General features: G+C 41.4%; 1 protein-coding gene across 1 annotated transcript in view; it reads right to left on the bottom strand.

Moving 5' to 3' along the window:
* LOC126475528 (sialin-like) overlaps nucleotides 1-21,289 on the bottom strand; it is a 125,108-nt gene that overhangs the window by 39,950 nt on the left and 63,869 nt on the right. Inside the window, exons 6-7 of the mRNA XM_050103463.1 lie at nucleotides 20,167-20,319; nucleotides 9,602-9,734 (exon numbers count right to left, since the gene is read on the bottom strand). Coding sequence (XP_049959420.1) covers nucleotides 9,602-9,734; nucleotides 20,167-20,319 — 286 coding nt within the window. The remainder of the gene's footprint in view (nucleotides 1-9,601; nucleotides 9,735-20,166; nucleotides 20,320-21,289) is intronic.

Below are 21,289 nucleotides of genomic sequence, written 5' to 3'. Positions count from 1 at the left end.
CAGGTGGTCGAGCACTACTCAAGGATCATTCAAACGAAGGTCTTCTCAGCTGCCTCCTTCATGGGTTCACTACACTACCTGAGGATTCTTCCAACGAATCTCATTCTGGCATCTATCTGCCTTTCCTGTGATTCGTTTTATGTGGTCGTTCCACCTTAATTTTCTCCGTACGCCCCTACTCTCAGACAAATCAAATTATCGTTACTACAACCTCGTCTTAAAGAAAGGGAGAAAATGGTAAATTTGTTTGCTATCGCTGCTTCCCAAGAGTTCTGAAAACATATGGTATAAGAGGGCAATGATACATCTCACGACACATAATTTGTTTTGAGACTCTTAGCTGGAATTCATAAAGGGAGCAGTCACGGAAAATGCAGTTTATTGTTGTTTGTAAAGATGTGTTGAGGACTATTGTTATTGTGAAAGAACGCGATGTAATGTAAATGATTTAACCGATACTGTAGCAGGTAAGAGAATAGATTGTGCTTAACTGCAACGTAATACAGTATACACAACTTCTGAATAGTGTGAAAGAGAAAAGGGCTATCATAGATCGAGCAAAGGACCAGTGAAGACTAATGTTACAAATTCTTAGAATTGAAGTTAGATCAACAACTGTCTTGGGCATATTACACCAGTGACTTTGTTCAGTAGTGAATCTTTAGTATATGTATAATTTACAGTCACCGAAATTTAAAATATCACCCTGCTATCTCCTACGTACTGTTAGTTTTGCGGTCGAGTCTGAATTCAAAAATAATATTCTCCGCATACTTCTATAGTGCATATACTATACATTTGCCGCCCACAAGACACATTATGGTGGATGGCGGAGGGTTTATAGACTACAAGTGTAATTTCCCCATTCAGTTGTACCAATCGAGGACGCTATGTGGGAAGAAAGAAAGTCGGTATCCTGAATCTCTTAAACTTTAACTTTGTAATTTTTCCATAATGCGGGGCCACAGTCATAATATATTTCTTTAAAGTCAATTCCGCCATTAGACTGTTGTTTATTTATGGTGTTATATTTACACTTACTCAATCATGACTTCGGCTTCAAAGTGCCATTATCAAGTGTTTCCTGAAAGCCGGTTAGACAATAACAGTGAAATCCATAGCTAGTGATGTAACCGTATTACACTGTAATGCTTACTTACAAGTGTTATAAATTGCCTAAAAACTCATTCACTTCACATTTTTATTCTTCTTATTCCTTCGTTAGTTACTCTTTTGTCCCCCACCACGCCCACATCCCACTATAATAGCTTCTTCTTTATTTCATTTCTCATTTTATAGACCCCCATTCATTATTCTACATCCCCCCCCCCTTACACTAACACTCTACATGCCTACAATCTTCAATGAATGAGTTTCTTCTCTGTTGTTTATTACCTTTCTAAGGTATACTTATCTTTGTTGTTAAGAAATAGGAATTAACCTACTTGGAGCTTTCATATGTAGCAGCTGTTCAAGTTGTTAAACTTACTACGTCATCTTTACGTCATATAAATAAGATGTCACTACTATAACATGTAAATAAGATTTATAGCACCAAGATTGCAGCCATATTTGTCAATACCACGGTGCATTCACGTTTGTAATTGTATGTCATCAACCATTAACAAACACTAGGATATCCCTACTTTTTATATTATGTTAAATTTAAATGTGCTGTTTAACATTAGTCTTTTGATTCTTTTATTTGCTTAAATGCTCTTATGTACATGACATGTTTCACATACCTGTGTTATTTGCACTTATTCCTAAGTAATGTTTCATCACATATAGCAGGATTTACATGCCAGATGATACATACATCATAAATATCGCTTCAAACCTCACTGGTTAATTAATGAGTGAGTAGAATAAGTAATTGCACTGTGTTGTATTAATTCGGAACTGAGGCAAAATTACACAACTTATAGATGGCCATGTATTAATTTCATGTACAAAGCTGTACATTTACCTACTAAAATGTACTTTAAACAACGTCAATGACTAGCTGGACTTTTATATTTATGGATGCAGCGAATATTATCGAGAGATTTGTTACTGTTTATGTTTATGAGCAGGCAACTTCATTGTATAATAAGATAAACAGGTACTGCAAAGATGTACTACCAAAGAAAGTAAATTATTCCTCTTGTAACAGGAATTTCTTTGACCAAGACAATTTGACACTTAGCCAACTGTCATTCAGTGAAGACGGTGTACTCATAATGAAACAAAGCAGTAGGCTCTGTCAGAAATATCGACTCTTAGACAATGTGTCTAATAGTGTATTTTAATACGACAGTATGCCATCTTAGGCAATTTGTAACACTTTAAAGTAAGCATTACAAATATGGATTGTAATACGGTTATATCACTTGTTATGTATTTCACTGTTATTGTCTAACTTGCTTTCAGAAAACACTTGATAATGGCACTTTGAAGCCGAAATAATGATTGTGTAAGTGTAAATGTAACACAGTAAATAAAAAACAGTCTAATGGCGGTACTGACTTTAAAGAAATTTAACTTTGTAGTCGTTCTGTGAGACAAATGTTGAACAAGTAATATGTATCTTTATTCATTTTGGAACACAGTCTGCTGAAATTTAGTCGGTAAGGATCTTCTCGATACGGTCGGTCTTTCCTGTGAAGTCTGCCACAGTGGTTTCTATCGTTTCTGTGACACTCTTTTGTTGACTAAATAAAGCCATGACTAATTTTGCAAGGCTTTTCTGAATGTTTTCTATCTTTTCTGTTAATATAACCTGTTAAGCGTCCCAGGTGCATCCGTGGTCTGCAAGACTGAAGAAAAATCAAGACAGTTTTATAAGATTTGTCGACATGGAAAAAGCGTTCGACGAAGTAAAACGGTATGAGATTTTCAAAATTCTAAGAAAAATAGGGGTGACCTATAGGGAAACACTGGTAATGTACAACATGAATAAGAACCAAGAGGGAACAGTAAGACTGGAAGACCAAGAATGAAGTGCTCGGATTAAAAAGGATGTAAGGCAGGCATGTATTCTTTCGCCCCTACTGTTCAATCTGCACATCGAAGAACCAATGACGGAAATAAAAGAAAGGTTCAAGAGTGGGATTAAAATTCAAGATTTGCTGATGATATGGCTGTCCTCAGTGAAAGTGAAGAACAATTACACAATCTGTTGAATGGAATGAACAATCTAATATTGACTGAGAGTAAATCGAGAAAAGACGAAAGTAATGAGAAGTGGAGAAACGAGACAGCGAGAAACTTAACATCAGAATTGGATCACGAAATAGATGAAGTTAAGGAATTCTGCTACCTAGGCAGCAAAATAAACCATGACGGACGAAGCAATGAGGACAGAAAGAGCAGATTTTCACTGCCAAAACGGGCATTCCTGTCCAAGAGAAGTCAACTGGTATCAATCATTGGTCTTAATTTGGGAAAGAAATTTCTGAGAATGTACGTTTGGAACACAGCATTGTATGGTAGTGATGCAAGGATTGTGCGAAAACCGGAAAAGAAGAGTATCGAATCAGTTGAGGTGTGGTGCAACAGAATAATATTGCAAATTAGGTGGACTGGTAAGGTAAGGAATGAGGAGGTCATCCGCAGAATCGGCAAGGAAAGGAATGTAGGGAAAACATCGACAAGAAATAGTGACAAGAAGATAGAACATCTGTTAAGACATCAGAGAATAACTTCCATGGTACCAGAGGGAGCTGTAGAGGGTAGAAACTATAAAGGAAGACAGAAACTGGAATACATTCAGCTAGTAATTGAGGACATAGGCTGCAATTGCTACTCTGTAGTGGAAAGGTTGGCACAGAAGAGGAATTCGTGGCGGGCAACGGTCAGTCATAAGACTGATGACTGAAAAAAAAGTCCTACATTTTTTCTTGTGTGTGGGTTCTAGAACAGATAGCTCGGAATACCACTGAATATGGAAATAAATTTCCATCAAACACTGATCGTCTGCAAATCTCTCTCCATTTCGTAATAAGTGTACGAGGCTGTTGCCTCCCTGCGAATAGCACCACACTTCTACAAAATTTATTAGGCAGGTCATCATTAGGACTGTTTCAGTCTAATTGCATATCTCTTCGTATGTTCCGTAAGTAAGTATTTTGTTTATTAGCGATGGTCTGGAATTGTGTCGAAGCTTTTATGGACGCCTAGACGTATGGTATCAAGTGAGCTCCATTTACGGCCTATAACAAAGCAAAGTGAGTTCATACGATCTGTGCTTACAGAAGCTATTTTGGTTCCAGTTTAGTTGTTCAGTATTCCTGAAAAATCATTATACACGAAGACAGTCCGTGCAGAACTAATCAACGTATCCAGAATTTGCAGTAGCATCATCAACTTCTGGATGGCACAGGTATTAGCGTTCCGTTTAGAGTGTAGAGCCACAGCAGCTACAACGTCAAAAGACTTAAGGACACCACAACGCCATCTCCATCACCGTTACCACCACAGTCAATCATCGTCACATCACATTACCCTTTTATATAAAAAAAATTTGCTTTTTTTCTCAACTTCAACTTTGTCTTATTAACCAGCAGACTGTGGACCAGACGCCCATCCGCCCGTCAGGGAAATAATGAAATAAGAAATAAAAGTTATGTTGAATACAACAAAGACGCAAATTTGCGTTGCACTTTTTGTTGTAAGAGATAGTTGGAAATACAATAATGACAGTTTGTACCTTATTACTGGGGGGGCAGAGAAGATTAGCAGAGTTCATGAGGAAAGTGTGAAAGGGGAAGGGCAATGTTTCTAGGTCAAATTCGTGATTAAGACAGGCAATTCTGCGAGACATATGAAGGGGAGACCCTTCAAATACAGTACATGCACACTGGTATTCAGGAGGCAGGAGGAACAGATTATACCAAAATCAATTTCACACCTTCATATTTTATTCGTAGACGTTTCGTAGGATGAATAATAGGTGGTGCACCATTGCTCAAGCCAAACTTTTGACAGATGAACGAACACTAGTCAAGAATTGGTCGCAGGAGGGTTCTGAAAGCGGATTCTGTCGATAAATATTAGTCCAAGACTCCTCTTTCCGACGATTAGTTTATGTGGCTATTTCATCTCAGATAAATCCTAACGCGCATTTCTAGTAACCTGACGATTGAGACAGTTCACATAGTCAAATGGCAATGGACATTTTCTTGTATTTCCACGCATTGCAATACATGTAGACGTCCAGGTCACAGAGTTTTCACCAAGCGTCCCTCCGATGGATATCTTACAGGTGATAATAGTTTTCTAGTAACGGAGCTTCCCTGTCTACCAAATGCTTCAAAGAGCCATAAACGTCGCCTGGAGGATACTTTACTTATATAGTATTATTCGTAAGTATTTCTGGCGTTTCAGAAAATTACTGTGGGAGAACAATTAGATATACAATGCTTGCACGTCGGTGGATAAGGCATCTCTCCATGTTTGTAAGTCACATGACAGGTGCTCAATATAGACAGCCATTTATGACACGGCAGACTTCAATATATGAATGCAATCCACTGAAGTGGTACTGTATTTTTACGGTGTACTGTGCAATGTCCTTCAGACATGCATCCATGTTTGGACGGCACTGCGTAGTCGAATGGTACTGGACATCTTCATGTATCTACATGCATTACGTTACATGTAGACGTTCAGGTCACAGGTTGGCCCAAACAAGCCTTTCTGAAGGACACTGCATAGTAAATTGTAAAAACTCAGAATGCCACGACAGGCTGCGGCAATAATAAATAAGTCTCTCCCTGTGCGCGAATCACAGCAACTGTACTACTGCAGGTCGTGGACACACTGCAAAAAATAGGGGTTTGGGTCGGTCCAGGATACGAGCTCAGATACTCAAAGTTGTCAAGGCGTCTGCTAGCGTAAAGCGGGAAATATGGGTTCGTTTCCCAGTCCAATACAATTTTTCATATGTCACTAATCAATTGTGCTGATGAAATCTAATCGTATTCGTAATTGCGAATTTGTTTCTTCTAATTGAAGTCCCTGACACAGTAGCAGCCTGATTTGGAAATCTGTTAAGTGGATTGTTGATCTGCGGGCGCGAACTAATTCTATATGACAGTGCAGAGAAGATGGTTTGTCTACATTACTGTTGTATGTGTGGTGTCTTCTTTCTGATATGCCCGAAAGGACAGACACCACACATATAACAGAAACACAGGGTGATATTTATTGAAATATATGAAATAAAATCGTCATAACTTCTGAATGGTTTGTGTTAGGATGTTCAAACTGTACGGTTGGCAGCATGATGCGAATTGGTATGCGCTGTATGGTTTGGTTTAGCGACGAAGCACACTTTCATTTGGATGGGTTCGTCAATAAGCAAAATTGGGACATTTGAGGTACTGAGAATCCGCATTTCACAGTCGGGAAGTCTCCTCACCCTCAATGGGTGACTGTGTGGTGTATAATGTCCTGTCACGGAATAATCGGTTCGAGGGAAGAAATGATGATAATAGTTACACGAATGAATATAACATATTTCATAAATGTCAGTCTTTATAATAGTGTGTTAAGCAATTTCCTTTGTACGTTCTTAGAGCAAACTGTGGGATCTGATAAGGAAGCGTCCCCTCACCAACATTCTTCAATATAGTCACAGATAACATCATAAGGAAAGTTTGCCACAGGTCAACACCAGAGGATATGGAAATCTTAGCGTTTATGTATGATATGATTATATGTGAAGACAATGAGCAGAAACTGTAAGAACTGTTAAATACCAGTCTGAGGGTAATGGAGAAAACAGGCATAAAAGTAAATTTCACAAAAAGTGAGGTAATGAAAACTAGCAGGGGAAATAAAAAATATTAACGTTGTAAGTTGTAATGGAAAACTTATTAGGGAAGTAGATGCCTTCAAATATAAAGGAAGTAATTTAACCAAGAAAGGAAACATCACAGAACAAATTTCGGAAAGGATAGAAAACTGCCCAGAATTTTATTATTGTATATCAGGCACAATTAGAAATTGCAAAATTCCTGGCAAAGCAAAGATCTTGATATACAAATCATCTACTAATTTTGACCCATGGACCAGAATGTTGCATCTGGACAAACAAATATCTGAACTGAATACAAGTGACAAAGGTGTTCTTTCTACAAGGGATTCTGTGTGGGATGAGAAAGGACGGTATAAAAAGTGAAATGACACTAAATGCACCTCAGATCGATCCCCCTAAAAGGAAGTGTGGAGAGGAATTGGGTGAAATGGTTTATCTGATTTAACAAAAAGGGAAAAGAAAGACTACCAAGAAGAACCCTGGAATGGATGGGACCTGGGAGAAGACCTCAAACAAGATGGAGAGGCCAAGTGACGGATGATGTGAATCTGAGAGTACTAGAATGGGAGGAAATGCTGAATGGTAGACTGTGAGAAAAAAGAGAACAATGGAAGAGGCTTCATGAATAACCTGCACAAGTAGAAATATTTGAGGAAGAAGAAATGTATGGCAGCAGCACAAATAGGATCAAATGTGGAGATATTAACTGGTCAGCAGACGATTCATCAATAATAAAGTTAGCATATGATATTGATGAAGGAGGTGTGGTTAGTGTGTACGGTGTGACACAAATACTCGTTGGCAGAACGAAACAGCTGACACAGGGCTGGGAAGGAGGATGGAACAATAATAACAGGTAGTGGTGTAAAATGCCTGGGCATTTATAAGTTTGGGCATATTCTAAGGATAAATGGCTGAGAAAATGCCCAACATTCATAAATGCCGAAGCATTTGTTCATTTTAAAGATTAATTGATAAGCAGCACTTATTAAAAAAATTAGGCTGATATTTTATATTCGAAAAGATCTTTTGCAACACTCCTTTAGAGATTGAGTAACCAAATTGACGGTCGGAGGAAAGCAATAGCAAACCACTTCCGTTAGGACCTTACCTAGACGGCGGTGCGGATCTCCCGCCTCGTCCCCTATGCTGCTCGGAGTATGGGACCTCATCATCATCATTCCTTGATGGCACGGTGGCTACCGAACGGTACGTGAAGGTTTTGGAAGATCATTTCATCCCCATTATCCAAAGTGACCCTGGTTTCGACAGGATGTGGTACATGCAAGACGGAGCTCGACCCCATCGAAGCAGGAGAGTGTTTGATGTCCTGGAGAAGCACTCTGGGGACAGTATTCTGGCTCTGGGGTACCCAGAGCCCACTGGCATGGGCCTCGATTGACCGCCATATTCTCCAGATCTGAACACATGCGACTCCTTTTTGTGGGGCTATATTAAAGACAAGGTGTACAGCAATAACCCCAAAACCATCGCTGAGTTGAAAACAGCCATTCGGGAGGTCATCGACAGTATCGATGTTCCGATACTTCAATGATGGGAGGCGTGTCGAACATGTCATAACCTATATCCGAATATCTGTAGCGACGATTACATTTTGACTAAAGTGGGTGTACACCGTAGCTTGTAACTAATTAGCAATTTTTTTCAATAATTGTCGCCCTAATCCGGTTTGAGTCACGGTGCGGCACAATTTTCACTTGTCATCTTGAATTATTTCACTACCCTAATGCGGCTGAAGCCGGTATTTCTTTTGCATCATTAGTCTACATGTTGTCACGTGGCTGCCCCCTCTTCCAACTACGCCACTGGGCGTATCATAAAATATAGAAATTTGGAGAGATGCCCTACTGATCTGTGTTATTTTCCTGTGTGTCTTACATTTTTCACACAGTCGTCTTCTGACACCCTGGAGCTACGTACGAATTACCCTATACGGTGAACTGTAAGGCTTCTGGAAGTTTCTGCCAAGTAAAAGCGAAGTGCCAGACCGGGACTCGAACATGGATGTCTTCCTCTGTATCCTCCTGGCAGTCATTGCGTACTAACTTAGAGCTTCTATCTATCACTGGTTCCTCTTCTGATTTTCCATACTCCACAGAGTCTCGTAATGATGGGGTAGAACAAAGAGCAAAAAACCTATTATCTCGGTAACGTCACAGAGACTGTCGTAAAGCCAAAGTGAGCGAAGTGGCGCAGTTGTGAGACACTGGCATCGCATTCGAGAAGACGGCGTTTCAATTCTCCGTGTGGACATCCAAACTTAGGTCTTCTTTTATGTCTCTAGATTGCTCTAGCTTCCCATATTGTTGCGTTCAATGGTCACGGCCGATTTCCTTCCCCATCCTTAATCTCGTCGAGCTTATGCTCCGTCGTTAATTACCTTGTTTTCGACAAGGCCTTAAACCCAAATTTACTTTTCACCCTCGTTTTGTCGAACTCACTACTTTACCTGTTTTCCAAGGAAAAAATAATTATGGAGTTGTTTTTGCCACCTCGCGGTGGTAAGTTCAGCAGCACAACTTCGTCAGGCAGTGCCACCTGCCAGCGTTAACTAAATGTATTTCTTATCCCGCCCTCCTTAGGCTGTCTTCTTGTTTGTAATAGTGGCTGCTAGCCATCTGAAATATAATTAACTCTACGCAGCAGGAGTAATAGAGAAAGTAAAATATTAGTTACAACAGAAAATTTACTGTCTTATGCATACATCTGCGCAGTTCCGAATATCGATGTAAGTTGTTACTAATGTAAGATTTGAAATTTTAGTCAGCCAGCACTTACCGAACCCATTTACTAGGCGGAAACTGCACATTTTGGACATGCATTCTTTCCGGAGCAGGAAGTCAGTAAGCCACACAAATGCCAAACTGCCAACGCCACCAGTGATGTGTGGAATGGCTGATATGATCCCATTCTGCGGAAAAGCAGGAATACAGAGTGTTATTGACAACGTACTTCTCGACTAAACTAAGAGTCTATGCGTCATATTATTGTAGTAATAAGAAAGTCTGATCATCAAATAGCAGTTCGTGTCGCACATGCTGTGACCAGCACGCCGAAGTGTTGAGACTGTAATGTCTTCTTCATTGTAGTTTCAAAAGTCAAGTGAAATAACTTGTTTCCGAATTCATCATTGTGTAATATGAAGGATTAAGACTCCAAGCGTCATTTATTCAGAAAAATAATCATCCACAATATCGTCATTCTATAGCAGTTTTGTCACACCTCACACCATATACCCACAATTACATCTACATTTAGAGCTATACTCTGAAAACCACAGTGAATTGCATGGCAGATGGTGTTCAATTGTAAGGCTTTGTAGTATATTCCTGGATTCATCACTTATAGCGTTTCTAGAAACTTACGAAGTAAGCTTTAAGGGGATAGTTGGCGTCTATCTTCAAGCGTCTACCAGTCAAGTTCTAGCAGGATCTTACTGATGCTCTCCCACGGATCAAACAAATCTATGACAATCCGTGCTGCCCTACTTTGTATCGCTTCAACATCCCCTGTCAATCATATTTCGACCGGGTGCCACAAACTGGAACAATATTCTAGGATGGATCGTACAAGTCATTTGTATGCCATCTCCATTGTAGACTTATTGCATTTCCCTTGTATTCTACCAATGAACCGCAGTCTGGCACCTATTTTATAGTAGTCATAGTATACCATAGAGTGGCGCGAAATATGTGGTAGAAAGTACTGTCTACAGTAGTTTAATTACACGCCATAAATGATTCTCCTTGTGATATTGTTGTACCGTACCTTTGAAAATGCTATAGCTCACACACTAATATCTCAAATCACATTCCAGAATGGAAGCACTAACATTGGAACAACAGCCGACCGAAGTGGCCGAGCGGTTCTAGGCGCTACAGTCTGGAACCGCGCGACCGCTACGGTCGCAGGTTTGAATCCTGCCTCGGGCATGGTTGTGTGTGATGTCCTTAGTTTAGTTAGGTTTAAGTAGTTCTAAGTTGTAGGGGACTGATGACCTCAGAAGTTAAGTCCCATAGTGCTCAGAGCCATTTGCACCATTGGAACAGCGGTACCTCGAACCCACACGTTCACGCCAATGCTCCACTTTATCCACAAAAAGTCACTGTTTGGTGAGAAATTTGTGCACAATGCATTATTAGGCCCAAATTTGTTGAGAAATCTGCACAGAAGAAAAATACAAGCAAGTCTTGCATCATGAATTAGTACTGGCTGCACGAGGCCGCCGAATGCAGTGGAACTGCTGGTTCATACAGAATGACTCACGTCCACGCCGTACTGCAGACGTCTTCCTTTTCTTCAAGCGACGTTTAGATACCAGATCGACGACCTAGACACCTTACCATTCCTTGGAAATGGTGTTGAACTGCACCTCCATAGTCTCGATCTTAACCCGTAAGATAATTTATTATGTGGCTCTCGAAAAGACAGAATCTCAAAGATTCCCTGCAACATTCCAGGATCTTCGTACTGGAATTTTTAGAGATATTCGTGCAGCATAAAATGATATTCTTCCGTAGACATACATTGCTAGACTTGCAATACCACGGACGTTAAACAACAAAGCCATGGAGGTAAGAAAAGAAAGGAGATGGCACTATAGACTTAAGCTGTATGTTGTTTTCAAGCCAGAGTGGGCGGGGCCTGCCGCCATTTTAAACAATCCAAAACATTAGCAGACTACTGTTTACTGTTGCTTCTTGTTCATTATTTCTGTCATGTGCACACAACAGTTGGTTTAAACACTAAAAATTACAGTGCTTACGTGAACAACGTAGTGTCACTAAGGCAATTTCGAATTTTTTTCTATTCTCGAATGCGTTTTTGCTCTAGTAATACGACACTTTTGGCCTCATTAATGTAACTTGTTTTTCGTTGACAAATTTTGGATAACCAAGAAGAGACGGATGTGATGCGAAAAGGATGCTTTCGTAATCCATTTAATTCCACTTCTAGTGCAATTATCGATAGCAAATGAAGCTGAACACCGAACTTACTGGTGCTGCTTCTCGTTTGTCACATTTTCAGCTTTTAACTCGTAGGCTCAACATTTTAACGCCCAAGTTTGTAAAAAAGACTTCCGTACGCCTTCTTTGTTAGCCCATAAAAGTGTGCAATGAGAAAGAAGCAAGGCATGCTATCGTATCTTGTGTATGTCAACAACGAGAACGATTATTGAAATGTCAATGAAACAGAACTGCGTATTTGGTTGATAGGAAATCTAACGTTAAGTGACAGAAATACAGTAAGTGCACTACAATAAAAGTAATCAACGCAAGCAAAATTTGTGTATACAGAAGAAAATATTGCTTGAAAGGCTCCAACTGCGAATTAAATCTGAATCCCTTAAACCGTAGCAGCCATATGAAACTTGGCTTCTTGCTCCGGCCAGAGAACCGTGCAATGTGTGATGCTTGTGGCTTACAGATACCTGTGCGTGAGTTTTATTTTCCGACCAGCAGGCCGTAGCCGATTTACCGAATATCTGCCCTCTCTTTTTAGTAATGTTCAAACGAACGTGATTAGAGTTGTAAAGTTTTGGGAATTGACCAACATTTTCCCAAGATTTTAGGGCGATGGTTTTAATGTGTTAACAGGGTGACTGGCTCAGCCATATTTTTGTAATTGTTCAGCAAGTTACTTTTGCCTGGACCTTCCTCTTAGCTCCTTTGTCGTTTTACTTTTGTTTTAATCTTATGTATAGCTATTTTCACCCTTTCTCATTTGTTTTAGAGCATGTAAGGTAGAGTGACTGGGTGCTCGATTCGAGTACATGAGTGTGGAACGATGTTCGAGATTTTTAACCACATTCGTTTGTCTTAAGAAGTGTTAGGGCGCTGATGCCCTCGCTGTTGAGCGCCCATAAGCTCCAAATATCATCATGTTGTTGTGGTCTTCAGTCCTGAGACTGGTTTGATGCAGCTCTCCATGCTACTCTATCCTGTGCAAGCTCCTTCATCTCCCAGTACCTACTGCAACCTACATCCTTCTGAAACTGCTTAGTGTATTCATCTCTTGGTCTCCCACTACGATTTTTACCCTCCACGCTGCCCTCCAATGCTAAATTTGTGATCCCTTGATGCCTCAGAACATGTCCTACCAACCGATCCTTCCTTCTAGTCAAGTTGTGCCACAAACTTCTCTTCTCCCCAATCCTATTCAATACCTCCTCATTAGTTGCGTGATCCACCCACCTAATCTTCAACATTCTTCTGTAGCACCACATTTCGAAAGCTTCTATTCTCTTCTTGTACAAACTATTTATCGTCCATGTTTCACTTCCATACATGGCTACACTCCATACAAATACTTTCAGAAACGACTTCCTGACACTTAAGTCTATACTCGATGTTAACAAATTTCTCTTCTTCAGAAACGCTTTCCTTGCCATTGCCAGTCTACATTTTATATCCTCTCTACTTCGACCATCATCAGTTATTTTGCTCCCCAAATAGCAAAACTCCTTTACTACTTTAAGTATCTCATTTCCTAATCTAATTCTCTCAGCATCACCCGACTCAATTCGACTATATTCCATTATCCTCGTTTTGCTTTTGTTGATGTTCATCTTATATCCTCCTTTCAAGACACTGTCCATTCCGTTCAACTGCTCTTCCAAATCCTTTGCTGTCTCTGACAGAATTACAATGTCATCAGCGAACCTCAAAGTTTTTATTTCTTCTCCATGGATTTTAATACCTACTCAAAATTTTTCTTTTGTTTCCTTTACTGCTTGCTCAATATACAGATTGAATAACATCGGGGAGAGGCTACAACCCTGTCTCACTCCATTCCCAACCACTGCTTCCCTTTCATGCCCCTCGACTCTTATCACTGTCATCTGATTTCTGTACAAATTGTAAATAGCCTTTCGCTCCCTGTATTTTACCCCTGCCACCTTTATAATTTGAAAGAGAGTATTCCAGTCAACATTGTCAAAAGCTTTCTCTAAGTCTACAAATGCTAGAAACGTAGGTTTGCCTTTCCTTAATGTTTCTTCTAAGATAAGTCGTAAGGTCAGTATTGCCTCACGTGTTCAAACATTTCTACGGAATCCAAACTAATCTTCCCCGAGGTCGGCTTCTACCAGCTTTTTCATTCGTCTTAAATAATTCGCGTTAGTATTTTGCAGCCGTGACTTATTAAACTGATAGTTCGGTAATTTCCACATCTGTCAACACCTGCTTTCTTTGGGATTGGAATTATTATATTCTTCTTGAAGTCTGAGGATATTTCGCCTGTCTCGTACATCATGCTCACCAGATGGTAGAGTTTTGTCAGGGCTGGCTCTCCCAAGGCCGTCAGTAGTTCTAATGGAATGTTGTCTACTCCCAGGGCCTTGTTTCGACTCAGGTCTTTCAGTGCTCTGTCAAACTCTTCACGCAGTATCGTATCTCCCATTTCGTCTTCATCTACATCCTCTTCAATTTCCATCATATTGTCCTCAAGTACATCGCCCTTGTGTAGGCCCTCTATATACTCCTTCCACCTTTCTGCTTTCCCCTCTTTGCTTAGAACTGGGTTTCCATCCGAGCTCTTGATATTCATACAAGTGGCTCTCTTTTCTCCAAAGGTCTCTTTAATTTTCCTGTAGGCTGTATCTATCTTACCCCTGGTGAGATAAGCCTCTACATCCTTAGATTTGTCCTCTAGCCGTCCCTGCTTAGCCATTTTTCACTTCCTGTCCATCTCATTTTTGAGACGTTTGTATTCCTTTTTGCCTGCTTCATTTATTGTATTTTTATATTTTCTCCTTTCATCCATTAAATTCAATATTTCTTCTGTTACCCAAGGATTTCTACTAGCCCTCGTCTTTTTACCTACTTGATCCTCTGCTGCCTCCACTACTTCATCCCTCACAGCTACCCATTCGTCTTCTACTGTATTTCTTTCCCCCATTCCTGTCAATTCTTCCCTTATGCTGTCCCTGAAACTCTGTACAACCTCTGGCTTAGTCAGTTTATCCAGGTCCCATCTCCTTAAATTCCCACCTTTTTGCAATTTCTTCAGTTTTAATCTACAGTTCATAACCAATAGATTGTGGTCAGAGTCCACATCTGCCCCTGGAAATGTCCTACAGTTTAAAACCTGGTTCCTAAATCTCTGTCTTACCATTATATAGTCTATCTGATACCTTTTAGTATCTCCAGGATTCTTCCATGCATACAACCTTCTTTTATGATTCTTGTACCAAGTGTTAGCTATGATTAAGTTATGCTCTGTGCAAAATTCTAACAGACGGCTTCCTCTTTCATTTCTTAGCCCCAATCCATATTCACCTACTATGTTTCCTTCTCTCCCTTTTCCTACTGTCGAATTCCAGTCACCCATGACTATTAAATTATCGTCTCCCTTCACTACCTGAATAATTTCTTTTATCTCATCATACATTTCTTCAATTTCTTCGTCATCTGCAGAGCTAGTTGGCATATAAACTTGTACTACTGTAGTAGGCATGGGCTTCGTGTCTATCTTGGCCACTATAATACGTTCACTATGCTGTTTGTAGTAGCTTACCCGCACTCCTATTTTTTTATACATTATTAAACCTACTCCTGCATTACCCCTATTTCATTTTGTATTTATAACCCTGTATTCACCTGTCCAGAAGTCTTGTTCCTCCTGCCACCGAACTTCACTAATTCCCACTATATCTAACTTGAACCTATCCATTTCCCATTTTAAATTTTCTAACCTACCTGCCCGATTAAGGGATCTGACATTCCACGCTCCGGTCCGTAGAATGGCAGTTTTCTTTCTCCTCATAACGACGTCCTCCTGAGTAGTCCCCGCCCGGAGATCCGAATGGGGGACTATTTTACCTCCGGAATATTTTACCCAAGAGGACGCCATCATCATTTAACCATACAGTAAAGCTGCATGCCCTCGGGAAAAATTACGGCTGTAGTTTCCCCTTGCTTTCAGCCGTTCGCAGCACCACAACAGCAAGGCCGTTTTGGTTAATGTTACGAGGCCAGATCAGTCAATCATCCAGACTGTTGCCCCTGCAGCTACTGAAAAGACTGCTGCCCCTATTCAGGAACCACACGTTTGTCTGGCCTTTCCACAGATACCCCTCCGTTGTGGTTGCACCTACGGTACGGCTACCTGTATCGTTGAGGCACGCAAGCCTCCCCACCAACGGCAAGGTCCATGGTTCATGGGGGGATGAATATCATCATAATCTTCGTTTAAACTTAAGTTACGATCGGATCGATTAACACACCCGCAAACGACGCAAGCTGACACTTTTGATGTAAAAACTACGTCTCTACACAATCAAAGCACCAGATGCTATTTGGGATACTATAACGAAATCAATAAACATCCCGAACGTTCGAAACTGAGCACAAGCAAGTCAGGGTAACGTCACAGGGAAGCATAATCGTTGTGAACCATGGAAGTAATAAATGCGATGAACCTAATGTTTTGGAATATAAAAGTAGGCGGACATTGGCTTCAAATTTGTGACGTAATGACAACTCCCTTCTTCTTTTTAACCTCCTGGGCAATACCGTATACAGTATAACTGATCGCAATATGGCGGCGAGAGCCAAGTTGTTTGTTTACTGACAAAATAGAGTAAGAAATGGGGATAAACTGGTATCACTACGTTACCATACAGAGTTTTGACATAGTGGTCAATACATCCGTTGTGTTTGGCTGTAATTTTTCGTACAGCAGACGGAAGACACAAGGAAAGGTAGACGTACCAGTGCAAGCATAACCAGAAACATCTTACGTACTTTTGCATTTGTACTGTATATAAGCTTAAAAATTACATTACAGTTTGCATTATTTGAAATATCGGCAGTGTTTAAATAGTTTATGTTTAGTAAATTTAGTGTTAAGAGACGTAGCTTAATCATGTGTTTTTCACCAATTCTGATCAACTTCGGCTTTCTTTCAAATAGTACGCTAGTTATGAAAGTGTCCCTATAAATAGAAGGTGCTGATGGTCGTTGATTACAAGTGTGTCTTTATTCATTTGAGCATTCTTACGAAAACTACAATATGCTTTAAACGCGTGTGTATGTACCTTGATGTCCTTCTTATAAGAGGATTCTACAGTGTAAGTGTTATATTACCCTCCGCCACGCACCGTATGGTGGATTGCAGAGTATGTATGTAGATGTAGAATTCAACTAGTACACAAATATTTGCTCAGTTGCTGAACTAGTGTGGACCACCTCGTAAAGCTTACAACATTTCGTTTCAGAAAATCGTAGTAGTACCACGCAGAAACCTCCTGACGCCGCCATGTTAACTCACCAAGCGCCAGGTTTCAATGAAAGATGAGTTTTTGCCAGTTCAGTAATGTATGTCTGTATATTCTTCAGAAAGTCATCACAGAATTAAGTTCGCGGCTCTAAACACTTATTGCTGCAGAAGGGAACCACTTTGAAAACATTTTGTATTAAATCTGAGGTTGTCTGCTGTAGCATAAATACACTCCTGGAAATTGAAATAAGAACACCGTGAATTCATTGTCCCAGGAAGGGGAAACTTTATTGACACATTCCTGGGGTCAGATACATCACATGATCACACTGACAGAACCACAGGCACATAGACACAGGCAACAGAGCATGCACAATGTCGGCACTAGTACAGTGTATATCCACCTTTCGCAGCAATGCAGGCTCCTATTCTCCCATGGAGACGATCGTAGAGATGCTGGATGTAGTCCTGTGGAACGGCTTGCCATGCCATTTCCACCTGGCGCCTCAGTTGGACCAGCGTTCGTGCTGGACGTGCAGACCGCGTGAGACGACGCTTCATCCAGTCCCAAACATGCTCAATGGGGGACAGATCCGGAGATCTTGCTGGCCAGGGTAGTTGACTTACACCTTCTAGAGCACGTTGGGTGGCACGGGATACATGCGGACGTGCATTGTCCTGTTGGAACAGCAAGCTCCCTTGCCGGTCTAGGAATGGTATAACGATGGGTTCGATGACGGTTTGGATGTACCGTGCACTATTCAGTGTCCCCTCGAGGATCACCAGTGGTGTACGGCCAGTGTAGGAGATCGCTCCCCACACCATGATGCCGGGTGTTGGCCCTGTGTGCCTCGGTCGTATGCAGTCCTGATTGTGGCGCTCACCTGCACGGCGCCAAACACGCATACGACCATCATTGGCACCAAGGCAGAAGCGACTCTCATCGCTGAAGACGACACGTCTCCATTCGTCCCTCCATTCACACCTGTCGCGACACCACTGGAGGCGGGCTGCACGATGTTGGGGCGTCAGCGGAAGGCGGCCTAACGGTGTGCGGGACCGTAGCCCAGCTTCATGGAGACGGTTGCGAATGGTCCTCGCCGATACCCCAGGAGCAACAGTGTCCCTAATTTGCTGGGAAGTGGCGGTGCGGTCCCCTACGGCACTGGGTAGGATCCTACGGTCTTGGCGTGCATCCGTGCGTCGCTGCGGTCCGGTCCTTGGTCGACGGGCACGTGCACCTTCCGCCGACCACTGGCGACAACATCGATGTACTGTGGAGACCTCACGCCCCACGTGTTGAGCAATTCGGCGGTACGTCCACCCGGCCTCCCGCATGCCCACTATACGCCCTCGCTCAAAGTCCGTCAACTGCACATATGGTTCACGTCCACGCTGTCGCGGCATGCTACCAGTGTTAAAGACTGCGATGGAGCTCCGTATGCCACGGCAAACTGGCTGACACTGACGGCGGCGGTGCACAAATGCTGCGCAGCTAGCGCCATTCGACGGCTAACACCGCGGTTCCTGGTGTGTCCGCTGTGCCGTGCGTGTGATCATTGCTTGTACAGCCCTCTCGCAGTGTCCGGAGCAAGTATGGTGGGTCTAACACACCGGTGTCAATGTGTTCTTTTTTCCATTTCTAGGAGTGTATTATAACTAGAATATATCATCCGATATTACGTCGTAGTAGGCAAGATCTTTCTAAGACCTGTTTTTCGCCACCCGTATGCCTTACATTTCTGAATATTTTAAGTGAGTTGCCAGTCTGTACATCACTTTGACAGTATTTGTGCAGCTATTTTCAACAGTAGGGGAGATTGCTATACCTAGGAACTGTTTGCAGACTTTTGCCTCTAGCAAGCCATCTAATAGACGTATATAGAACCAGGGGTTCAAGGATGCAACAGTATTTCGTATATAAATAATGATTTTGGTAGGACGGAGTCAGGCTTCGTGCAGCCGCTCGTGCAACAGCATTGGACCGTTCTCACAGAAGATGGCACGTTATTGTAGACGGAGAAGGCGTACTTGCCCTACAGTGTATAAAGCCATCGATAATATGGTGATTAATACTGGGAACTACGTAGGTGCACAAGTGATTTTACTGAAATGATAGCATTCACTTTGAGGTACTTTGTGTCTGTGCGTTGCACTCGAGAAGATCTTGTCAATAATGTATTTGGTTATCTCCAATAATCAGGAAGCGAAACCAAATTAAGAAGAAATATTATCAAAAACCAGTTTAAGTTAAGAAATTTTGAAAAAGTAGCTATTAGGAACCAACACAAATTCCATTTTCGAGGCGCGTAAAATTGTTAAGAGTGCAATGACACTTAGTTCATTTTGGAATATAACGTGTCCCACGGTAGAAAATCTTTTGTCTTTTTAAGGTACAAGTTGGTGTACGACCGACGAAGTATAGTTTAACCGTCCACACATTATGTAACTAGTTTTAAAAATATACAGAATTTTCCACACCCTAAAGCGCTGTAACTGAACAATTAAGTTTCCTCCGAGTAGCTTTAATATACTATACAACACTTAAATATGTAGAACTCGTATTATTTACAATCGCTGCACAAGACGCAATCTCATATCTCACCACAACAAAACAGAAGAAAATGGGTACAACATTCTCGCCTACTTCATTATAGATAACTGCATCACCTGCAAAAAGTTTGAGCTTATTATTAATATTATCTGCAGGATCATTAATATACAAAATGAACAGCAAGTATTCTAATACATTTCCTGGGTCACAACCGATTTAACTTCAAAATGTGTCGATGAATCTCTATACAAAGAGTATGCAGTGTCCTCCTCACCAGAAAATCCTCAGCCCAGTCACAAATCTCACTCGATATGCCATATGATAGTACTTTCGAAAATAGACTGTGTGGTACCAATGACATACACCGAAACTCACCAAATGTGTTACACAAGAAACACCATTCTAGAGTCCGCATGGGTAAATTTCTGAGTACGCACATGCACAGTATATTAGCATTATTCATAACAAACAGCGATCATCTTGCGGAAATGAAACACTACAGCAAAAAAATCTGTATTACTGTAGATTACTCTTTCAGTTATGGAAGAAGCACTGTTATGTGACTCACGCTGCGGATATCGAAGTGCAAGACTTGAGCGATGTACTGCGGCAGCGACGTGATGAGCAGATAGAAGATCCAGTCGAAAGTAACCATGATTGCGACGAGAGCCCAGACAGCCGGCGATGACATAATGCTCTTCCATGGCACAGGCAGGTTCTTCTGTAACACCAAAGACGCAACACCGTCAACCTTATACTCTTCAGTAACGTTCACGTAGTTCCCAAAGTTAAAGGGTAACTGAACGATTTTATGAAATCTGGATTAATGCACCGAGCTATCTGAGGCAGTGGTTAGCACACTGGAGTCGCATTCGGGAAGATGACGGTTCTGATCCCCATCTGCCCAACCAGAGTTAGGTTTCCCGTGGTTTCCCTAAATTGCCCCTGGCTAACCAGAAGCTGTGATTGTCAAGGGACACGGCTGATTTCTTTCCTCATCCTTCCCTAATCAAGCTCCTGTTCATCTCTAATGACCACTTTGCCGACGGGAAGTTAAACTCAAATATTCCATTTCCATATGTTTTCTGGTTCAATTGCGTAATTACCGATTATGTACAATATTTGACAAGGACAGTTCCCTGTGGCTGATTTGTTGACGCATTATGATAGCGCAGCCGGACAGCTTATCTAGGATCTGTGTTTGGAGCTGGGGTAGAGCAGTGTATGGTAAGGTTTCGATGAAAGAGTTGGGTTCAATGCCCCATCGACGACGAGGCCACTAAAGAAAGAACACAAGCTCGATGTGGACAATGGGGAAGCATGGGTCATTTTCAAACGGACCTTCTCACCCTTGACCGCAATCGATTCAGGTTAACCACGGAAAATATAAATGGGAAGCATGGGTCATTTTCAAACGGACCTTCTCAACCTTGACCGCAATCGATTCAGGTTAACCACGGAAAATATAAATATCGATGACTGGAAGGCGATTTGAGCCACAGTTTTCTTGAATATAAGACCAATCCTATAAGAAAAGTTTTACCTGGATCGATACACGTTGCCGTCGAAATGAACGTAGCACACATCGCGAAGACACAATATCCTATGCCATATTGCCTGAGCTGGGAGGGGGGGGGGGGAGGGGGAGGGGGGGGAGTCTACATCTACATCTACATCTACATTTATACTCC

The sequence above is a fragment of the Schistocerca serialis genome, chromosome 4 (genome assembly GCF_023864345.2).
Source record: "Schistocerca serialis cubense isolate TAMUIC-IGC-003099 chromosome 4, iqSchSeri2.2, whole genome shotgun sequence".
Taxonomy (NCBI): domain Eukaryota; kingdom Metazoa; phylum Arthropoda; class Insecta; order Orthoptera; family Acrididae; genus Schistocerca; species Schistocerca serialis.
Note: the sequence above shows the minus strand (reverse complement) of the source record. Positions and strands in the feature narration are given on the sequence as shown.